Source organism: Nannobrachium achirus (assembly GCF_963921795.1).
Source record: "Nannobrachium achirus genome assembly, chromosome: 5".
NCBI classification, from domain to species: domain Eukaryota; kingdom Metazoa; phylum Chordata; class Actinopteri; order Myctophiformes; family Myctophidae; genus Nannobrachium; species Nannobrachium achirus.
The window spans coordinates 7,422,930-7,446,893 of NC_137814.1; the positions used below are offsets into that span (position 1 = coordinate 7,422,930).

Consider the following 23,964-nt stretch of genomic DNA (forward strand, 5'->3'; position numbering starts at 1 on the left):
TTATTTGCGATGTTCCTTTTAGGCAGGGTGTTTAACTGTACTTGTACTGCATTATTTAATGTATTGACTATACTTGTTATGTTCTCCACTTTTGTCTAATAAAATACTCAATCAATCAATCAATCAATCAAAAACTACAGAGTCATAGGATCGGAACGCTAAAACATGACCTGGGCTCCTCTCTACAATGATGAACACGGAGCGGAGGGATTCCACATGACAGACTGAAGAGAATGTGAAAGGTTGTCATTATTGATTACATTGTTTTTAATGTTATTAACAAAGAGCACACTGTTAAAACAAATGTCTCATTGTTATGCAACAGCTCTGCCATGGGATACACCAGCCCTACTGTTACAGTAACCTCTGCCATGGGATACACCAGCCCTACTGTTACAGTAATAGGCCTAGAGACTGTACAAAGAACGGTTGGGTTATCAGTAATAGCCTCATTTATTTGAGAAGACCAATCATCGCAGGATGATAGGTCATCATCATCATCACCCTAACTACATTCAGTTTAACCTCGCCTCACCAGGCTTTCTGTTTTCGTTTACTAAACAGGTCGTTTGATCCGGTCTAGACCGGATGACATCCTACGTAATTTTGTATTCAAAACGCACCCAAGGAAACACCAAACCGGAAACAGTTTCAACCCAGTTAGCGCATGCTCAAGTAGTTAGTGCATGCGCAAGTAGTTAGTGCATGCGCAAGTAGTTAGCGCATGCGCAAGTAGGGGTTAAAACTGTTTCCGGTTTGGTGTTTCTTGCCAAAGTGTAGTCCATTTTGACTACAGAATGACGTAGGACGCCATCCGCTCCTGACCGGATCAAAAGCCAGAAATTGGAAGCCAGCCAGGCTACATTCAGTTAGTTTGATGATGATGACAGAATACGGGCATTTATGTTACAGATATCTCTTCCTCTCTTCCTTCCACTGCTTCTCTTCCATGGTGAACAGCAGGTGGCCACTGAACGTGCTATGGTGGTTTTCATTGTCCCGGATCCATGCGTAGATCCAGACTTTCATGTTGACCACGTCCCCTGCCTCCAGGAGAAGTGAGGCTCCATTGGCTGCAGTAGCAGTGTGGGAGGTTTGATGTTCACTAGCGGTGATTATATGTTGGCCATTTCTAAACAACGCAGCGGCAGTTTGAACTCTCGGTGCTCCTGAAGCAAAGATGGAGAAACTGAAGTGGTAGACACCTGTCACAGGCGCGGTGAAGAAACCTGTGTTTGGAAAACACGTTGATTTAGACTTCACTTTCTGTCTTATAATACAAGCATGTGTGAAAAGCGTAATTAGTCCCAACGTAACATTAAACATGAATGAAACTGATTGGGGGAAAGAAATAAACAGTGTGCACTGATCGTTTATCTATTACAAGGGTCTTCAACAGGGGGTCCGGGACCCCTATAGGGGGTCCTCAGAGTTACTTTAGGGTGTCCTCCAAATCTTTGTGTAATCAAAACCTTTTTATATTAACCACTTGAACCCTAGTGGCCATATTCTTAGTATATTCATACTTTGGCCAAAAATAGCAGATCTACAAGCTCACAATGTCTCGCAGAGCGAGGCGTTGTGAGCTTGTAGATCGGCTATTTTTGGTAAAGAGGTTTGGTGCAGAGGGGAAAAGGAGCGAAAAAGAGCGAGTGAAAGGTCAAGTTTATTAAGTATCAACGGTTCAAGTGGTTAAATATCTGAAAACACAAATTGACAAGAATCCAAAATACACTGACAATTGTGCTGTCAAACGATGAAACTATATGAAATCTATGAACAGGTTGTGGGGGTCCCTGCTTCATCTCTCTCTTGACTAAGGGGTCCTTGGCCTGAAAACGTTGAAGACCCCTGATCTATTATGATTCATACCTGTGTCAGGATTATATCCATTACCAACATTAGTGATGACACGTCTGTAGACCAGGTTAGTGTGAGCTTCGTACGGTCCCGTATTTGCATCTCCAGATGTCAGAAGTGAGGCTGAGAAAGCCACTTGTCTGACTGTAAAACACAACAAGTAATACGATACATAAGCACAATTACATTTTATTCAAGTGTCAAATCATAACAAGTTATCTCAAGACACTTTACATATGCTACACAATTTAGCAGCGAGAGAGAGAGTGGGGAGATGGGAATGGGGGACAGGAGATGGTGCGTTTATATAGCACTTTTATCCAAGGTGCTTTTCATAGACATTACATTCACCCATTGACACACACATTCATGCACCGATGGCGGAGGAAACCATGCAAGGCACCAACATGCTCACCGGGAGCAACTAGTGGTTCAGAGTCTTGCTCAAGGACTCTTCGACATTAACTCAGGGGGAGCCCTGATTCGAACTGGGAACCCTTCGTGCTCTGATGACGGTTTCTTTACCCCTGAGCTATGCCACCCCCAAGAGAGGGGGAGAGATGGGAGAGAAGGGAGGGGGAGGGGGGAAGACAGAGAGAAACCCGAGCAGATACCCCATAGCACTATGAGGCGACCTAGCGTTTACCAACGAGTTTGTGCCCCTACGCTAGGTAGATGCAGAATAGATATTCCAAGACCCAAATCTAGAGTGAACATTTTTAAATTCTCAAATATTTGCTTCTGCATGGGGGTCCCTGGAACAAAATATTTTGAGATGGGGTCCGCGGCTAAATACATATCATTTTGGGGGTCTTTGACATGACAAAGTTTGAGAACCACTGGTATAGGCCGATTTCATGTCTTTCAGTTTTCTGAAAAAAGAAGAAAAAAAAGGTATGTTGCTATATCAGTATATCTCAGACTTTGTCATGTCAAGGACCCCCAAAATGATATTTGGCCGCGGACCCCCTATCTCAAAATATTTAGTTCCAGAAGCAAAGATTTGAGCTAATAATGTTCACTCTAGATTTGGGTCTTGGAATATCTAGCCTATTCTGCATCTACAGTAGCTTAGGGGCACAAACGTGTTGCCAAACACTAGGCCGCTAGTATGAGAGGCCCCCACCCGGAGCAAGCAATTTTGCATCAGTGGCAACCAAAAACCCACACACACTTCAGTATTAGTCAGGGAATTTTAGCAGAATACCTGTCAAAGCCTGGCCTATAATTTTTTAGGGCCCCCCCGACCCTCCACTATAACCCCCCCCCTCCCTCCCGACTCGCACTACCCAGCTCAGATTTTAAGGCATGAGGTTCATCTGTGGGCAAAGAAAGCACCTGTAGACAACAGAGGAGGGCCCCACACGTTTGATTTTTAAGGGCCCCTAAGAGCCAAGGGCCCCTGGCAACGGCCCCACTGGCCCAATAGTTAATACAGCCCTGCAACATCCCTAGGAGAATCTTTGACAGCTAGGGTAATTCTGGGTCTCATTCACTTACTATACACTACTATAAGGGAAAGAATTACTCCCAAAAAGTATGCTTTAAGCGGCATGCTGTGAGGGGTCTAACTAGGTGTTTTTAATTGTTTTCAATTCATTGCAAGCATTTATTTTACACAAAAAACATTAATTGGGCCAAAAACACCCCCAAAGAACGATGGTTTAGTGATGAGTCATCACTTTTCACAGTTGTATATGGGGTCCATTGTTGTCCCAAGGAATGTTTTTCGTGCAAAATAAATGCTTGCAATGGATTCAGAATACACCTAGACCCCTCACATGCCACTTAAAGCAGTGTTTCTCAAATGGGGATACGTGTACCCCTAGGGGTACGCGGAGGTACTGCAGGGGGTACTCAAGAAAATGCCCCCAAAAAAAGAAAAATAGAAGTAGGCCTATAAATCACTGTTATGTTTAATGATGACACTTGAAGAAACGTGTTGTGAGCCTGATAGTTGCTAACTCAAATTATGGTCCAGGCAACTGGATGTGTTTACTTTGAATGTAAGTTATTGACATGAAAACTGGACTGAAATGTTATGGCCACAGTGTTGAACATAAATCTGTTCTGGAGGCACCGTTTGAAACTCTCACTCCCTTTCTTATTTGTGATGGTTTCATGCTTTTAATTGCAGTTTTATACGGAAAACGTTTGTGTCAGGTAAAGGGGGTACTTGGATTCAAAAATCGGGGAAAGGGGATACTCAAGCCAAAAAAGATTGAGAAACACTGACTTAAAGCATATTTTTGGGGAGTAATTTTTTCCCCTTACAGAATAGTGTATAGTAAGTGAATGAGAGACCCAGAATTACCCTAGCTGTCAAAGATTCTCCTATAGGGATGTTGAATTTCAATCTTTGTTAGATATGTTACTAGACACCTTTACAAACACATTGGTGAAGAAATTGTTTGGTAACAAATGTATTCCCAGGTTTTATTAATATTCCCTGACTATATGCACACAGATGTATATTCCTCTGCCTTACCTTCATTCTGCTTCTGTAGGACGTCTACCTCATGCTGTGTGGCATTTGATCTGGCTTCCATGGTTCCCAGAGAAGCTGAGAATGAAATACAACATTAAAACAGTCATGTGTGAAAACATTTTGGTAAAATATGAACGTTGTAGTCACACACCAGTGGTGGAAAAAGTACTCAAGTGTTTTACTTAAGTAAAAGTATCAATACTGCAATGTAGAAATGCTCTGTTACAAGCAAAAGTCCGGCATTCAGAATTTACTTGAGTAAAAGTACAAAAGAATTGGCATCAAAATGTACTTATAAAAGTACAAAATGTTTGAAAATAGCAGATCTACAAGCTCACAACATGATGCATCGCAACGCGTTGTGAGCTTGTAGGTCTGCTATTTTCAAATAGCCTAGGTATAGGGCCAAAGTGGATTAATGCATGTTTTATAATATTTTATTTATATCTGCAAGGTAACTAATAACTACAGTTTTCAAATTATTGTAGAGGAGCTTGTAGATCGGCTAGTTTTGGCAGGTTTGGTTTGGTGTAGAGGGGAGAAGTATTGACAGTTCAAGTGGTTAAATATCTGAAAACACAAGTTGACAGCATGAATCCAGAATACCCTAACGATTGTGGCTGGCACACAATGAAACGATATGGAATCTATGACAAGGTTGTGTGTGGGTCCCTGCTTCATCTCTCTCTCACCCAATAATAGGTCTACCTTTGATCAGACTGTGGCTGTCTGTGAGTCTCTCCATCGCTCTCACCCAATAATAGGTCTACCTTTGATCAGACTGTCGCTGTCTGTGAGTCTCTCCATCGCTCTCACCCAATAATAGGTCTACATTTGATCAGACTGTGGCTGTCTGTGAGTCTCTCCATCGCTGGACGAAGCTCCTGCTGGGTTTGCTGCAGCTCCTGTTGGGTTGCACTCTGCTCCTTCTTTGTCTGTTGCACATCAAATTGCAGCGCTGTCATCGGGGCCGGGGGGGGGGGCCCAAGGCCCAAGGTGGAGGGACCTTAATTATTTTATACTTTAGCTATTAATTTTTGCAAATCTTTGAATATACTGTATGTATTTTTTAAGCAAACATTTGAAACAAAATGTTGCTTCTGGGGAGGGTCCCTGGAACTAAATATTTTGAGATGGGGGTCCATGGCCAAATACATGTCATTTTGGGGGTCCTTCACATGGAAAGGTTTGAGCACCTACTGACGTAGAAACATAGGTTTTTCAGATTTGCACAATGTTCACGAATTTTCTAAAACAGCAGATTTACAAGTTTGCAGTGGTCTTGTATATCTGCTATTTTTCAATAGTTAAAGCACACAATAATGTGTAATAATGCGTTCCCAGTCTAAATGGGTTAAACCCCCTCCCCCTATGAAGAACATTCATGGGGGGCCGGAGTGAATGGGCCCAGAATTTGGTGCGACACCAATGATCGGAGCAGTAAAGTTTGAAACAAAAAGATATTTCAAAAACATTTCAATATTTCATGTTAAAAAATGAAATATTTCAATATAAATATTGATATCAATACCTTTGACCAGACTTTCGCTGTCCGCGAGTCTTCCCATCGCTGCTCGTAGTTCCTGTTGAGTTTGTTGTAGCTCAGTTCGCTGCTCTGCCATCAGAAAACACTTTTGTAAAAAAATATATACCATATTTCAGCAAAAGTATTTATAGAATGTAATCAATAGAAATAGCCTACCTTTAATCAGAGTTTCACTGTCCTTGAGTCTGTCCATGGTTGCTTGCAGCTGGATTCTCTGCTCTGTCATCAGAGCAGTCATGTCTCTCAGCACAGCATGGATGTCAGGCTGGCAGGTTTGTTGGGTGAAGGTAGAGGCTGCTGCTTTGTCTCCCTGTGGGGCAGTGTGAACACCACTGATCCTTCCTGCTCTATTAACAAGCTGCTGTGGAATCTCATTCAAGCTAACCTCATCTACAGTGTCTCCCCTTGCCTCTGCACATGACAGGTAGCCTAGTAACAACAAGGCCACAAATGACACCATTGTGGCTCCGTATCTGGATGCAGTCATTCTAAAGCTCTTCACTCTGGTGTTTGGAGCTACGGTCCCTGTTGGCCTGTTTAAATACGGTACATCCCTGCCACCTGTTTAGTAATAATGCACTTTAACCAGTATTATCTGATCACATGAATCTTATCTTATTAAACTTGAGTTCAGTGAACTTTGGTGCTTTTATGTTTCTCCTATTACAGTAATTCCTCTATAAACTAGACCAGGTCACCTGGTTCTGCCAGACCCGCAATGAAAATCAGAATGCAAGGAAGGGGGGGGGGGGGGGGGTGGATCAATCTTAGTCTGGCCTCTCTCCTTTGACCTGTCCGGCAAGCGTGACGCTGGCAGGAGTGCAAGACTCCAGCTGGTATAGCTCGTGGGATCCTTAAGGCACGCAAACCACCCCACCACGATAAGGTGTTGATCCATGGGGAAGGGGGGGGGTGATAGACAGACAGAGGACAGAGACAGGACAGTGACAGTCAGACAGACAGAGGACTAAAACAGGACAGTGACAGTCAGACAGGCAGAGGACTAAGACAGGACAGTGACAGTAAGACAGGCAGAGGACTAAGACAGGACAGTGACAGGCAGACAGACGGCTAAGACAGGACAGTGACAGTCAGACAGACAGAGGACTAAAACAGGAAAGTGGTAGTCAGACAGGCAGAGGGCTATGACAGTCCCCCCCCCCCTGTAGTCTGAAGGACTCTTTTAAATTCATTAGTGACAGGCTTGTTTACCAGATCTGAATCATGCAACTTAAGGAAGTATTCCTTAGTGGATGTGAAAGCCATTCCAGGGCTATTGACGAAACAAAGGTTGCGCTCATCAGGAGAGCCTGTATTGTTAACAAATTTAAGGGGAACTCTGACAGAGTTGGGGCGGAACATTTTCAACACTTAATAGCAAGAGCTTGTAGATCGGCTGTTTTCACTAGTATGGCACTGAACTAACACATGAACACACAGGATTGTATAGGCTGAGCAGCTGGAAATGTTTCTGAGCTTGTAGATGGGCTGAGGAATTTATAGTGTCAGCAGCTCGTCAGCCAACTCAACTCAGCTGGTCCTGTACAGGTGACGGCACTCAAGGCAATCAGCCGAGCAAGGGAAGGGAGGGGCAGATGAGCAGTCAGAGGCAAACACAGGCACACTGAGGAAAAGAGGGACCGACCGACCGACCGACAGACCGACAGACCGACAAAGCCTTTTGTAGGCCGACCCCCTGGGTCTGGCAAACAAATATGGACAAAAACAAAGTTTCAAGCAGGGCTGAGTTGTGTCACTTCCAAGAAGGCCAACATTTGTGTCATTTACTGTATTCGAATGTTGATATGTAACATTTCCCAGCAACCACTGTCAGGACCTGGAGTGGACCAACCAGTGACATCTTGATTGGGGCCAGATCAAACCCTAACTAGTCAGATCTGGCCTAGAATATCACCTGATATCAACCAACATAAATCCTGCCCACGAAAACGGAGGTCCTGGATTAATCAGAGATGGTCCGATCGATGCCAGATAAATATCATAACTAGTCAGATATGTCCCAGAATATAACCTTACATGGTCATATTTCAAACAATAACAATACAAACAATAACAATAATCCTATAGTCCATATAACGTCCTCGTAATGACATCAAGATCATCCCTGGGCTGTGATCTGGCCGACTGGCCTATACTGAACGTCACCGGAGTCACCGGAGGACTTTATCATAACGTCATCATGATGTCATTAGCAGGGTTTACCAACTAACCTTCCAACCCAACTGATCCTTCAAACTTGTCACAAACCTTTCTGTTTCAACAAGCAGTCATGAAAGAGGGTCTAAAGGCCCTAGACTGCTAGCAGATCTTAGAGGCCTGTTTTTACAGATACAGTATTATATTATGTTGGACAAACTGTTAAATGGACAAGTTTCATGATAATTCATTGTGTTTCATGATATCTTGTGTGCAAGTGGAAAAGTTGTTAAGTAAAGGTCATGGGAACACCTACCTAAATCAGTACTGTTCATCCTCCAATAAGCATGAACAAAGCATGTCAATCCTTCCGGTTCTGAACAAAACTATTTCAGAGAGGTAGCCTACTGCTCAATTCCAAAGGTGTAGACATGGCAGACTTACAGAGAAAGGAATTCTTTTGGTGAAAAAACAGAGTATTTACAAGTTGACTTCATCAGGGTTTCCTTCCAGTTCTATCTTATCTTATTTGTGGACCAAAGTGTTGAAGACAGACAGCCACAAAATGTAAACTACACACACAAATAATACACATAATATTTATCACATTTATTATTTATTAATGCTTTTCAAAGCTGTAGTTACAAAGTGTTTTCCAGAATACATCAAATAATGAGACTCTAGCCTATGAATCAGTTGGTAAGTAAATAAACACCAATTAAAAAGCACACTAGAAAGAGCAAGAGAAAAGGAACATGAGGAATGAATTAAACACATTAAATTACTTGCCATTTAATCAAACTGTTACCCATAAAAGCGTGCTTTAAGAAGTGATACAATGTGTTTATGTTCTGGAATGTATTGTTGATTATTCCATGCTCTAAGATGATCCAGAGTCATCAGAACTCTGAAACATGACCTCTGATCCTCACTGTGCTATGGTGCACATGAAGTGGAGGATGAGTAGGTGATCAAAATATGAAATCTCATAATCTTCATTGTTATTCATATTTTATTCATATTTTTAATACAGTAACACAATCTTGTTTGTAAAAAAATGTCTTCCGTCTTTGAAACTGGATAATGTGTTCACATTCTACCAATGTGTGCGTGTGCAAAAATAAATGGATAAACAGAAACACGCAACAGCTTCAACAGGATACTATCAGACAGAATGCTAATATTTCAATAGGCTATACATGACACACTGATATACAATATACTGTATAGAATATCTGCAGGCAGGCCAGGGAACAAAATGGTATAGGCCTGCTGACAGAGGCTTGTATCTTCAGAATACAGAACTGGTTTGCCTCACCTTAAATACCACCACATCATCCATTGTTGGGTGTTATTGTTGTGGAATCGATTTATTTTTCTCACACTGTAAACAGCAAATGGCCGCTAAACGTACTAAGATGATGAGCGTCGTCATATATCCATGTATTAGCATGGAGTTTCATATAGACCGAATCCCCAGCCTCCAGCAGAAGTGAGCATCCATTAGATGGGCTTACACTACCATTGGTAGGTGAATGTTCGTAGGTTTTAACTATAATCTGGCCGTTTTTAAACAAGATAACTGATGCGGGACGATTTCCTCCACCATGGAGGAAGAAACTGAACTGGTAGACGCCTTTGACGGGTGCAGTGAAGAAACCTGTGTTTGGAGGAAAACAACAAGAACATTGATTTAGTTTGACTTCTCCCTTTCTGCCTTGTAATACAACCATGAGTGGAAAAAACCTGACTTTTACACAGGAATGTAATCTACACAGGAACCAAATTGATTGTAAAACGACTGTGTGATCTTTCATCCATATGATCATCATACCTGTGTTAGGATTATATCCATTTCCAACATTATTGATAACATGTCTGTAGACCAGAGTAGTGAGAACATTGTAAGGTCCTGTGTGTCCATTTCCTGAGGCCAAAAGTGAGGCTGAGAAAGCCACTTGTCTCACTGTAAAACACATGACGTGATAGAATAAATACACATTAATTTCAGTATGGGACTCTTAATACATAAGAACAGTTATTTTTGTCTGCTTTACCTTCATTCTGCTTCTGTAGATACTGCTCTGTGGCATTCCACCTGGCTTCAATGGTTTCAAGAGAACCTTAGAATACATATAAAAAACATGTTTTATTTGTATATATATTTTTTTTTATATCTTAAGGTATTTCATTACACATACAAGTCAATAAAAATACCTTTAATCTGACTGTCACTGTCTGTGAGTCTTTCCATCGCTGTTCGTAGTTCCTGTTGGGTTTGTCGTAGTTCCTGTTGGGTTTGCCGTAGCTCAATCCTCTGCTCTGTCATCAGAGCAGTCATGTCTCTCAGCACAGCATGGATGTCAGGCTGGCAGGTTTGTTGGGTGAAGGTAGAGGCTGCTGCTTTGTCTCCCTGTGGGGCAGTGTGAACACCACTGATCCTTCCTGCTCTATTAACAAGCTGCTGTGGAATCTCATTCAAGCTAACCTCATCTACAGTGTCTCCCCTTGCCTCTGCACATGACAGGTAGCCTAGTAACAACAAGGCCACACATGACACCATTGTGGCTCCGTATCTGGATGCAGTCATTCTAAAGCTCTTCACTCTGGTGTTTGGAGCTACGGTCTCTGTTGATCTGTTTAAATACATCCCTACTATGATTATTAATACACTCATTAACCCAGTATTATCTAAATGTCTTCATCTTATCTAAACTTGAGTTCAGTGAACTCTGATGCTTTTATTTTTCTCCTCGTATTTCCTCCATAAAACAAAGATTACCAGGACAAAGACACACTTCAAAGCAGTCACAAAAACAAAAAACAGGGCTTTATTTGTGAAGTCACATCACTTCAAAGAAGTCCAACGTATACTGCACGTGTCATTTGTTCAAGGTTTTCTGTTTCAACAGGCAGCGTCTTCATTCTCTATCTTAAAGTCATGAAAGGGTTGCTCGGGCCATGTGGTTCTTGTATTCTTGTATTGGTTTTACTGAGGTTAGGTTTAGGAATACGGTTAGGTTTAGGCATAGTTACAGTATACTGAGGTTAAGGCCAGGAATAAGGTTCGTTTTTGGCATAGTTTTACTAAGGTTACGTTCAGGAATACTGGTGGCGACTGTTCCGAGGTTGTTGGATTAGACCCGTGGCGAGTGTGTCTTGTATTCCAAGAGAGTACTTTGGTGTTCAGAGGTGACATAAAAAACACACATTCTAGAACAAGCTCCACGTGTGCAGTCCTAGATGATGCTGCTGCTAGATTTTAAGATATCTTGTGTTATATCTTGGTTTAGGCTTTCCACTAAAAAACGTGCGCACACACACCAGGCGCACGCACGCAAGCACGCACGCACGCACACAAGCACGCACGCACGCAAGCATGTATGCACGCACGCACGCACGCATGCACACACACAGTCTTATCTAAACCGCAGTATTATCTCAGCCTTTAATCTGCATCTTCACCTTTTTAATCTTGCAGTACATGTGTTCAATGACTCTTCATGCTTTTATTTTTCTCTTCTTGTTTCCTCCATAAAACAATACACACCAGGACAAAGATTAACACACAGAGCAGTCACGTCAACAAAACAACAGGTAGGTTGAATGTCAGACATACTGCGACACTCGTTGAAAGGTTAAAAGCCCTTATTTCAACATGAAGCTTAAATTAATGTTTGACCAAATGTGTTGCAACCTCGACCAAACTGTCAAGGAATATTGGGGCATCTATTCTATTTTTTCTTTTGTTATCTCTTCCTTGAAACCAGGGCTCATCAATACACCTACAGGGACAAATGTGTTCGCGGCAAGTCTTGTTCTTGTCTGTGGTATTTTTATTTTCATTTTTTACATTATAATGTTCCTATTACATTTGACTCTTTGTACACTGGAGAATAGAATTTGCAACACTGCATGCCGTCACCTATACTTACCAGGCAAGACAGGTAATGGCCCAAACCCTCCACCCCTGCCACCCCATGAAGATTCTGCCTTTTAGACCAGTTATATCCCGGTTTTAGCCTAGCCGTTTTGACGTATTTTAGACTTTTAATAGCCCGAAAAATGCTCATTGGGATATTATTAGAAGTTAGACGTTAAATACTGATATTGTAATTGTATATTTCACTTTCCTCAAATGTCTCCTTCCAGTTGGTGGATACTGGTGAACTGCAGACTCACTCCCAATGTTCTGACGTCACCTCTTCAGACTCCCCCTCACCTCTGCGCGTCACTCTTCCTGAGACTCATCTTGACCCTGAACATTACTATACGGCAGGATGGCTCATAGAAGACAGAGTACAGCAACTTGCAATGGGCCTGGTCTACTAGTAAGACACCTCAGGGTGACTTGCGACCAATTCTTGGCGCCAATTCTTGGCCATCTTCTTGGCCATTCTTGGCCATCTTCTTGGCCATTCTTGGCCAAACATGCCCATATATGGACATTACCAAATATGGGCATTCCCATATATGTCCTTGATATTGACAATATAGGAATCTCCATATATGGGCATAAAATGTACGTTAATTAGTAATGCCAAGCAGGGCCTTGGTGAGTTAGGGCCTTGGTTTGATGCCTGTGGATCTCCATATATGGGCATAAGGGGGTACCCTAACATTCTCATTTTCGGCCTGGGATTTATGACATCAGAAATCTCCATGTATGGGCATAAACGTTTTTTTTTGTTTTTTCCTGGGAATGACCATATATGAACTTTTATACCCTGAGAAATCTCGTAGCTTGTCTGACTCTCCGTACAGGAAGTGATGTCACGTGACATCCTTTTTTCTGTACCACATCACTGTGACTCACTGACATCACGTGACATCACTTCCTGTACTGACAGTCAGACAAGCTACGAGATTTCTATGCGACCTTCGGTCGCAACAAGATACGCTACACCACTAAGATACCCATGTTCCTGTCTAATACTGGTCTACAAGATACGCTACACCACTAAGATACCCATGTTCCTGTCTAATACTGGTCTACAAGATACGCTACACCACTAAGATACCCATGTTCCTGTCTAATACTGGTCTACAAGATAGGCTACACCACTAAGATACCCATGTACCTGTCTAATACTGGTCTACAAGATAGGCTACACCACTAAGATACCCATGTTCCTGTCTAATACTGGTCTACAAGATACGCTACACCACTAAGATACCCATGTTTCTGTCTAATACTGGTCTACGAGATAGGCTACACCACTAAGATACCCATGTTCCTATCTAATACTGGTCTACAAGATACGCTACACCACAAAGATACCCATGTTCCTGTCTAATACTGGTCTACAAGATAGGCTACACCACTAAGATACCCATGTTCCTGTCTAATACTGGTCTACAAGATAGGCTACACCACTAAGATACCCATGTTCCTGTCTAATACTGGTCTACGAGATAGGCTACACCACTAAGATACCCATGTTCCTGTCTAATACTGGTCTACAAGATACGCTACACCACTAAGATACCCATGTTCCTGTCTAATACTGGTCTACAAGATACGCTACACCACTAAGATACCCATGTTCCTGTCTAATACTGGTCTACAAGATAGGCTACACCACTAAGATACCCATGTTCCTGTCTAATACTGGTCTACAAGATAGGCTACACCACTAAGATACCCATGTTCCTGTCTAATACTGGTCTACGAGATAGGCTACACCACTAAGATACCCATGTTCCTGTCTAATACTGGTCTACAAAATACTCTACACCACTAAGATACCCATGTTCCTGTCTAATACTGGTCTACAAGATACGCTACACCACTAAGATACCCATGTTCCTGTCTGTCTAATACTGGTCTACAAGATACGCTACACCACTAAGATACCCATGTTCCTGTCTAATACTGGTCTACAAGATAGGCTACACCACTAAGATACCCATGTTCCTGTCTAATACTGGTCTACAAGATACGCTACACCACTAAGATACCCATGTTCCTGTCTAATACTGGTCTACAAGATACGCTACACCACTAAGATACCCATGTTCCTGTCTAATACTGGTCTACAAGATAGAGCATCGCAGCGGAAGTGGTTTACTGGTGCCACTTAAAAATCATCATTCATTTTCCCCATAGACTTTTACAAAAATATTTATAACAATTATGTTAAGCCTAGAACCAAGCCATCCAGGATTGCAGTGAATCATGACCATAAAACCTTCGTTTCTATGAAAAGAACATTTTGAAAATCGTAAAACAAAGGGTTTAAATGTAGTATATCAAATAATGTAATATTAAAATATATTTTCACATAGGATCGAAGGTTTTATGGTCATGATTCACTGCCATCCTGGATGGCTTGGTTCTAGGCTTAACATAATTGTTATAAATATTTTTGTAAAAGTCTATGGGGAAAATGAATGACAATTTTTAAGTGGCTCCAGTAAACCACTTCCGCTGCGATGCTCTATACGCTACACCACTACGATACCCTTGTACTTGTCTAATACGTTACACCACTAAGAGACCCATGTCCCTGTCAAGTACTCCAAAATGACAACAATCACAACACCAGAGCCAGCTCCACTAATCATGTCCCACCCAGCTTTGGCTCAAACAAAGGGTTAAATTAATTCTCCCAGTCCTGCTATGCCACAAACATGTGGAATGCCCTGTACTGCATGGCGGCTTTAAAGGAGGGTAAAATAATGTGTAAAACTGCACTGAAAGAGGTGGCTGCAACTGGAAACTGCATGGTAAAAAGACAATATAGACATATCCTGGTCACCTGCTCTTGTTTTTGTTACCTACAGGCTTGTTTGTCTTGACCACAATTAGATAGGCATGTTATTTCAAATCTAGATTCACTGTTCACGTATAGTTTCAATAGGCCTGCAGATTTCCATTTTATGTTGTTTGACAGGTTCTTGGTGTATGAATGGATGTGATCTCCTTGCTTATTGTTAGTCTCTCTGGATAAGAGTGTCTGCTAAATGGCTACATTGTAAATTGTAATTGATAATTATGGTGAAATCCCCCCCAGGCTGGGAAGCTCTTCTCTCCCCTGTTCTCTAGAGCCATACGAGTCCCCAGTGAGCAGAGATGGAGAGATGGACACACTGATAGTGATAATGAGACTGACAGAGAGACAGATATGCACGCAGTGTGTGTGTGTGTGTGTGTGTGTGTGTGTGTGTGTGTGTGTGTGTGTGTGTGTGTGTGTGTGTGTGTGTGTGTGTGTGTATAGAATGTGTTAATGCAGGCTATGATTGATTGTGTTGTTAATTAAAAGGATAACACTGACAGGACCATGACTTCACCTGGGGGACTCCAGTTTAATGGTAACTGGTGTGTGGGAATGAAAGGGAGCACAGGTTGGGCACAGTTTAGTTTTACGGAAAGTGCAAGCTGCGTTCATGAGGCATTTCGTTCAAAACGGACCAATCCTTTCCTCCTTTGGAGACCAATGTTAGCCAATGAGGATGGAATATGAAATATCGGCCTCCTCGGTGAGTCTTAATCACATGAGAGATAATCTGTACTGATTAGTGTGATTTTTGGATAAAATCTGAAGGAGTAATATCAAAAACAATAAAAAAAGAAAAGAAAAAAAAGTTTTACATAATTCGGCCTCCTGGTGGCGCTATAAAATGCAGGGGAAAGGTTTTTTCTTGGCCTCTATAGGGAGTGTGCATACACAGTTTTTCACTGATCAGTGGAGATATAGATAAAAACACGAATCGGCCTGTTATAGTGCCACCGTGAGGCTGATTCGAAATAAATGAAGTGGCATTGCTTCCTCAGTCTATAGTGAGAATGTGAGTGCAACATTTCACAGAAATCACACTCTGTGTTCATGATTTGAGGCATTTTGTTCAAAAGGGAGCACTTTTGCAAACTTTGGAAGCCAGCAATCCTGCTAATCAGGAGGATGGAATATGAAAAATATTTTCGTTTAATGGCTATATAGAGATATAGTACTGTGTAGGTCTACTGATTTGTGTGATTTTATTTTTTTATTTTTTTATTTTTTTTTAGAAAATCTGTAGCGGTCCTGTCTGGCCCTGGCCCCTGACCATAGACCGTAAACCCTGAACCCCATCCACATCCACTCCCTCCCGCTCCCCCACGGTGCGGTGCGTCGTGAGGCCGGAGGAGAGGAGTCCTCCCCCGGCCCCAGCGGCACGACACACCGTGCAGGAGGAGGCGCCCGCCGCCTGGATGTCTGTGTGTGTCAAGCCTACTCAAGTGTTGCGTGCGCCCAAGCCTATTTATTTCTGGCTGCTAATATAGCCTGTAATTCTGGCCTATATATATTTAAAAATAGATGATCTAAAACATAAGTTCTGAAAAAGAAAAGAAAAGAGAAAAATACTGATGCTGATAATTAATTACTAAACGTATAGGTTATATAGGCCTATGCCTTTTTCTTAACAGAGTTTACTTTTACCGAAGTAGAGATATGCCTTAATTGCCTACAGTCTGTCTGAGTACTTTTATCACAGCTTTAAATGGGGGGGGGGTCATATCAGTATCAGGCCAGACACAGGAAAGCACGACGCAGTCCGCGCGGTCCCTGGTGGTCCCCTTGGCCCCACAGGAGGGGCGTGTGTCCCCGGGGAGCGGACCACAAAGACACCGAGGCTCTGATTGATGCCAGGAGGTGGAGGAGAGGAGCAGAGGAGGAGATAAATTAAAAGCCGGAGCAGGAGAGAGGGCAGAGCAGAGGGAGACACAAACCACAGCAAAGCAGAAAGCACATCACACTGACTAGAAGAGAAAGAGCCGCGCCGAGCCGGAGGCTGACACAGACAGCCAGCACACGGACCCCCGCGGCCATCCTCGGTGCGACGACAGAGGGATGGTGCGGTTGATTCCTCCGCTCCCTGTCAACACCACCAGCACCACCAGCATGCTGTTCCACCAGCTGCAAGAACAGCCTCTGGGCTATAACTGCAACAGGTAGGAATTCATTCATGACGACGGCTTATTAATAATTCACATGTTTCCCAAACAGTGGGTCGGGACCCATTTGTAGATCGCAGACAGATTTTGATGCATGGGTCCTTTTTTTTTTGTGTGTGCTGTTTGTTTGTTTGTTTGTTTGTTTGTTTGTTTGTTTCCGACATTTATTTTGTATAATTATTTACATTCAAAATGTTTTCAAAAAAGCATTTTCTTTTCTTTCAGTAATTTCATGAAGAAATTCCATAAATTAGAACAGGTCTGTTCTGAACTGTTCATTCATGGTCATGGAACTCACACTGCTTCGCTGATTGATTGTTATTTTCATCAGCTGTTATCTCTCCTCTGCTCTGTAGACTCTATAGAGGAGAGACAACACAGATGATCAAAATAACAATTCTTCTACATTCTCTAATTGTGAAGACTTCTTGTAAATTAAGTAATGCAGATGTTTAACAATAATTTAACTCTGCCACCCTTTAATTCAAATCTATGAAACTGGTGCCAGCCATTTTGTTTAATTTCACCTTTTTATGGGGGCCCAAAAAATCATATGCTGTAGCCTACTTCAATTACATTTAAATCCATGCTTCTGAGGAGGTTGTGGATTGGAAGACAGAGTGTGTGTGGAAAATTTCACATAGGGGCAACGATGGCGGAGATATGAGTAGGGCAAAAGTGTGACGTGACGTGATGTGACGTGACGTGACAGACAGACAGACTGACTGACTGTGGAGGTTTTGATAGTAAATGCGATCTGACAGTCGCAATAATACGTTTTATACGCTTTTGGCAACAAAGATCAAAGACGTTTTAGTCGTTTTTAGCATTCAGTGAGTATAAGGGTAATTTTTTTTTACCAACTCTCCATCATTTAGCTGTGGACCACCTGAAACACCCTCAAGGACCACTGGTGGTCCCTGGACCACTGGTGGGAACCACTGGGATTTCCATGCAGGTCTAACATGTCTGCACAACCTCGCCCTTTAGGGAGAGGTCGCTTTTCCCCCTTAGGTGTCTTACTGGTCATATTTATTTGGATTTGTCTCGAAAGTAAACTCTATATATTTGATTTTATTTGCTGGTCTGCTGTAGTTTGGCAACATATCATCTGTTTGTAATATTTCTTGAGTCCCACACAGGCAACAGCCCAAAATCATCTCAAATGTCTTAGTTAAATAAACAAAGGATCCATTCATAATATTCATACATTTTATGTTTTGTGTGCAGTGGCTTTGGGGGAGTTTCGGAGCAGTATGCTATGAACAACAACGACAACAACAGAATCAGACAAAGACCCGTGCCATATGAAGTGGACAGCAATGACGGTAGGACTATTATTATTATGTTTATTATTAAGATCATCATTATCTGTTGTGTGTTTATAAAACTAAAAACTAAGGATGGTTGCCTTATAAAGTATTCTGTGACACTGGAGAGAATACAAAACAAATCTCTCCTTATCAACCTCCCACATGATTATCTTGTGAAGGAATCAAGCATCAATAATAAACACATATAGGTGTCTATGTTAGGTAGAATTTAAAAAAAGCATTTATTTTCAGGAAAGGCAAACATAAATACTGTATTCCCATGGATCCAATGTAGTTATTATTATTTTAGACACAAATTTATGAATTTATTTATGAACAAAATGTCATATTTAAAACCCAGAGGCAGACGCAACTACTTACAATTTCCGTAACCCATTTAGGCCTAGAATTATTGAATGCTTTAACCGGTGAAAAATAGCAGATATACAAGCTCACAGCACGGCACCGAGTGCCGCGCTGTGAGCTTGTAGATCTGCTATTTTTGAAAAATCGTGAAAATTAGTGTATAAGTTTCTTTTGAATCCTTCTAAGATTTTTGGAAAAACTGTCAGCAATCTGGCCAGCCGTCGTCAAAGAAAAGGTCCTTTTCCCTTAACTGGAGTTCAGTTAGTCTGTTCTTGAGAGACTACTATGTCAGTGGTTTTCAGACCTTTTCACGTGAAGGACCCCCAAAATGATATGTATTTGGCCACGGACCCGCATCTCAAAATATTCAGTTCCAGGGACCACCCAGAAGCAACATTTTAGTTACTAACGTTCGCTTTGAAAATACATATATTCAAAGATTTGCACACATTTTCACGACTTTTTCAAAAATAGCAGATCTACAAGCTCGCAGCGCGGCACTCGGTGCCGCGCTGTGAGCTTGTATATCTGCTATTTTTCACTGGTTAAAGCAGTCAATAATTCTAGGCCTAAAAGCGTTCTGCGACAGCAACGGTATATTGACCTCTGACCTCCCTTGCCCCCCCCACATGCAGGCTCCTCCCCCCAGCCCGTGGCGGCGCGGCGTCGCGTCTTCACCAACACGCGGGAGCGCTGGCGCCAGCGCAGCGTCAACGGGGCGTTCTCGGAGCTGCGCGGCCTCCTGCCCACCCACCCCCCCGACAGGAAGCTCAGCAAGAACGACGTCCTCCGCCTGTCCATGAGGTACATCCGCTTCCTGTCCGCGCTGCTCGCCCACCAGGAGGAGGGGCGTCGTGCAGAGGAGGAGGCGGAGGAGGCGGTGAGGGACAGCGGCGTCGGCGGAGGAGGGGAGTCCATCCTCCGGGGAATGACTTTGTCTCCGAACTCCAGCTGTGGGAGCCTGCCGGACGGAGAGGCCAGTCCTGGCAGCCTCTTTTACCCATGAAGACACAAGCACCATTCTAAACCGATTGTTGTCAAACCTTTACATGCCAAGAACCCCCAGAATGATAGCCTCTACATTATTTGGCTGCGGAAACAAAACCTGTGAAATTGTGTGATGTTTAGAGGTTTTGTTATGTTTAGGTTAAATTGGGTTCTGGGAACCCTCGTTTTTTTTACAAACCCTCAGACTGTTTGCCTGAGAAAAGAGTTCATGTGATATTCACATAAAGTTGTAATAGTGACACTTGTCTCACGCACGCACACACGCACGCACGCACGCACACACACACACACACACACACACACACACACACACACACACACACACACACACACACACACACACACACACACATGAATGATCGAGCCAGTGGTTCTCAAATGTTTTGATTTCATTTTAAGCATTAGGTGAGAGTGCACACATAAAGTAGAACCAAGGGGATTCATCATTTGTTTCCATTAGTACACTCTATAGAGTTAGACCCGTGAGGGTCCATTTTATAATGTGTACACTCTCAGAGTTGTTACAGTCCCATAAGGGGCCATTTGGAACCCCCCTCAAGGACACTTTGAGACCCGCTGGTGTAGCAGAGTGCTTCGGGTGAACATGCAACAATATCAGCACCCTGACTCTGTTTGAAATATGTGACAAGATATGGCTGCTACGCAGACATGTTCTGGTCCCTCATTGTCATGTTTTGACTCTGAGATTAGCTCTTTTTTCCTTGACCACAAATGTTAAGAATGTGATTTAAGATATATAGCATGTTGGGATGATTTGTTTAGATGGCATGTTATTTATATTATATATTAACTGGTCCAGAATGTTATTTAGATAACATGTTATTAAGACAGATGCAAGATTCTTTGATTTAGGATGTTTTACTTATTTTTTTACTTCTTCTAACTTATACCTTTTCATTGCATTCTATTTCTACTTATGAATGTTTTTCTTTTCTTTTTTTCTTAAACAAAATATATAAATGTTGTTGAACAGAACATATTTCCTATCCATCAATCAATCTAGTTCTCAATAGTTTGAAATGTACAGCAGGTTATTTAGATAGCATGTAATTTAGACAGAAGCTAGGTTCATTGACTAGTAGCCTATACCTATATGGGCCTACTTGGAAATGTCCAGATTGTTTAGATGGATGCTAAGTTCATTGTTTACCTACAGTAGTATCCTAGTTTGGAATGTGTAGAATGTTATTTTGATCACTGGTTTCCAAACAGCGGGTCGGGACCCATTTGTGGGTCACTGCCGCATTTTGTTTTGAATAATTATTCATTCAAAACGTAAAAAAAAAAGACATTCCAAAAACTGCAAAATCCTTCATAAACTTTTCAGTAATTTAATGGAGAAATGCTCACAACTCAGTGTGGTCTTGTAGATCTGCTATTTTCTCTAGTTTGGGTCCCTGTCTTACACAGTTCTCTATGCACTGTATGTATGTGATTGTTTACCTTGTGTAGTGACTACAATTCAATAAACACTTGAAAGACAAGGCCTAAATCGTACATTGTTATTTCCAAGGGGTCATCATCAAGTACATATATGGACAAATATGTCTGTGGCAAATTTTAGATTCGCTTTTTTACAAACCATTTGTTCTCATCTTTATCATATCATAAGACCCATAATATGGAATGTCTAGTCTCCAGGTCTTTTTTTAAAGAATGTTTAGGCTATGATAACACTTATTTACAACACTATGGCATATAAGGAGTCCAAATTTGTACTAGTGGATTTCAAATGTTTTATTAACTAGACTCTTACGTCTCAGAGATACAGGCCTATTATGGTCATTCAGGGCTGTCTCTTTATGTGTTTCTACTAATAATTTCAGAAATAGTTTCTGATAATTCCAGTCATTTTGTATGTCCGTGGCAAAACAAATATATTTGACAGAAAAGTCCACCACAAGCCAGCATGGCCATGCTAGTATTTCCTCACTGTATTCTGACCATCGTTGTCTTGAACTGGATTTGTTGTGAGCTGTTGAAGGTAAAAATACTGCATCTCACGTATTTTCATAAAAATAAAAATAAAACACATCGTGCAGTGGCTCAATGGTTAGAGAAACTGTCAATAGAACACTGAGGGTTCCAGAAGGGTTCCCTGTTCGATCCCGAGCTCCCCCAGAGTTAGTGTCTAGAGTCCTTGAGCATGGTTTCCTCCGCCATCGGTGTATGAATGGGTGAACGTAATGCACAATCTCTGTAAAGTGCCTTGGATAAAGGCCTACATAAAAGCACCATTTACCAATAAAAATAAGAGCAAATTATTTCATAATCTCCGGAAGTGGTCAATTAGTCATGGAACAATTACAATATTAAGTGGACAGTAGCCTACATTATCTATATTACCAGTAATACAAATTACAATAATGTTGTTGTTGTTGTTGTTACCAATTCATTATGAATATCAAATTTGTGCTGCATTTGTAGAACAAGGGTTCCCAAGGGATACCCTGTATACACATATAGGCCTACTGTTGGTTTGTTTACTGTTGAGTGAGAAAACAATGTTGCACATTAAGATAATCATTTGGGGACCGCACTGGGGATCCCGACCCTCAGTTTGAGAACCACTGCAGTAGAACACATGTCATGTAGTCACTTGCTCATTGAGCCCAAGTGTTTGTTCACACTCACACACACACACACACACACACACACACACACACACACACACACACACACACACACACACACACACACACACACACACACACACACACACACACACACACACACAGGGAGAGAGAGAGACCCTCTCTACATTCACAGACACGCCCCTTTGCTCCTGTGGGACCTGCTGGTCTCTCAGGGCCATCTGTGATTGGATGAGACGGCTTTATCGGAGATCAGCTTCACGCCCACTCGTCATTGGCTTGTTAGACTGACAAACCACTCCCCCATGACCCCAATAAATAACCCCTCTATGTCTGCCCCGATTGGCCAGGCCTATCAGGAAGATCTCTGGACTAAATGGTGGGAAAGATGCGATTATGACTCCTCTCTCTCTCTCTCTCTCTCTCTCTCTCTCTCTCACTCTATCTCTCTGTGATGCTGGTCCATCTTCAGTTCCCAGCGTCTTCTCATAATGAAAACAAATCAACGAATCACCTCATGATGTAAACCACACCTTTCACACTGACCTCTGGATCATAGCCCACCGTCCAGAAGAATCCCACTGTCCCGCCCCGCCTCCGATGAGAGGCTGCTGTCAGTGGGGATTTTTTATTTTATTGAGCGGTGCAAACCACTCCTATAAGTGGCTGTGCGTGTGTCCGTAGCCTTTTACCTCAGCGTTTTGCCATAGTAAAATGTGTGTGCGTAGCATCATGTTTGTCTAGTGATGTCATATGTCGTATGTCTGTAGCCTTTTTCCTCAGCGTTTTGCCATAGCAAAATGTGTGTGTGACCGTAGCTGTGCGTGTGTCCGTAGCCTTTTTCCTCAGCGTTTTGCCATAGTAAAATGTGTGTGCGTAGCATCATGTTTGTCTAGTGATGTCATATGTCGTATGTCTGTAGCCTTTTCCCGCAGACGATACCCATCCCTATAGTCAGGGGATATCTTTAGAAATAGTGTCAAATCCTGGAATAAATTCCTTACCAAAAAATGTCTTCACCAATGTGTTTGTAAAGGTGTCTAGTAACACATCTCACAAAGACTGAAATTCACTTTCCCTAGGAAAATCTTTGACAGCTAGGGTAATTCTGGGTCTCATTCACTCAATATACAGATACTATAGGGGGAAAAAACCACTCCCAAAAAAATATGCTTTAAGTGGGATGTGAGGGCTAACTAGGTGTTTTTAATTATTCTGAATCCATTGCAAGCATTTGTTTTGCACCAAAAACATTCCTTGGGCTAGAAATGGACCCCCATACCACTGTGAAAAGTGATGACTCATCACTAAACCATCATTTTATGGGCTGTTTTTAGCCCAATGAATGTTTTTTTGTGCAAAACAAATGTTTGCAATGGATTCAGAATAATTAAAAACACCTAGTTAGACCCCTCACATCCCACTTAAAGCATATTTTTTGGGAGTGATTTTTCCCCCCTATAGTATAGTGTATAGTGAGTGAATGAGACCCAGAATTACCCTAGCTGTCAAAGGTTTTCCTAGGGAAACTGAATTTCAGTTTTTGTGAGATGTGTTACTAGACACCTTTACAAACACATTGGTGAAGAAATGTTTTGGTAAGGAATTTATTCCAGGACTTTTTAAGATATCCCCTGATTACTACTAAAGAGTCAGAGTATCTGTCTGGAGCA

The 23,964-nt window shown here is 42.0% G+C and overlaps 1 protein-coding gene across 1 annotated transcript; it reads right to left on the reverse strand.

The window, feature by feature from the left end:
* Positions 1 to 249: 249 nt before the first annotated feature.
* LOC308286132 (uncharacterized protein) lies at positions 250 to 6,436 on the reverse strand. Its single transcript, XM_080727089.1, has 5 exons — positions 6,051 to 6,436; positions 5,880 to 5,963; positions 4,349 to 4,423; positions 1,873 to 2,004; positions 250 to 1,229 (listed from the first exon to the last, which is right to left on the reverse strand). The coding sequence occupies exons 1-5, from the start codon at positions 6,379 to 6,381 to the stop codon at positions 907 to 909; spliced, it is 945 nt and encodes a 314-aa protein (XP_080583215.1). The 5' UTR covers positions 6,382 to 6,436; the 3' UTR covers positions 250 to 906.
* Between the last annotated feature and the right edge of the window lie 17,528 nt (positions 6,437 to 23,964).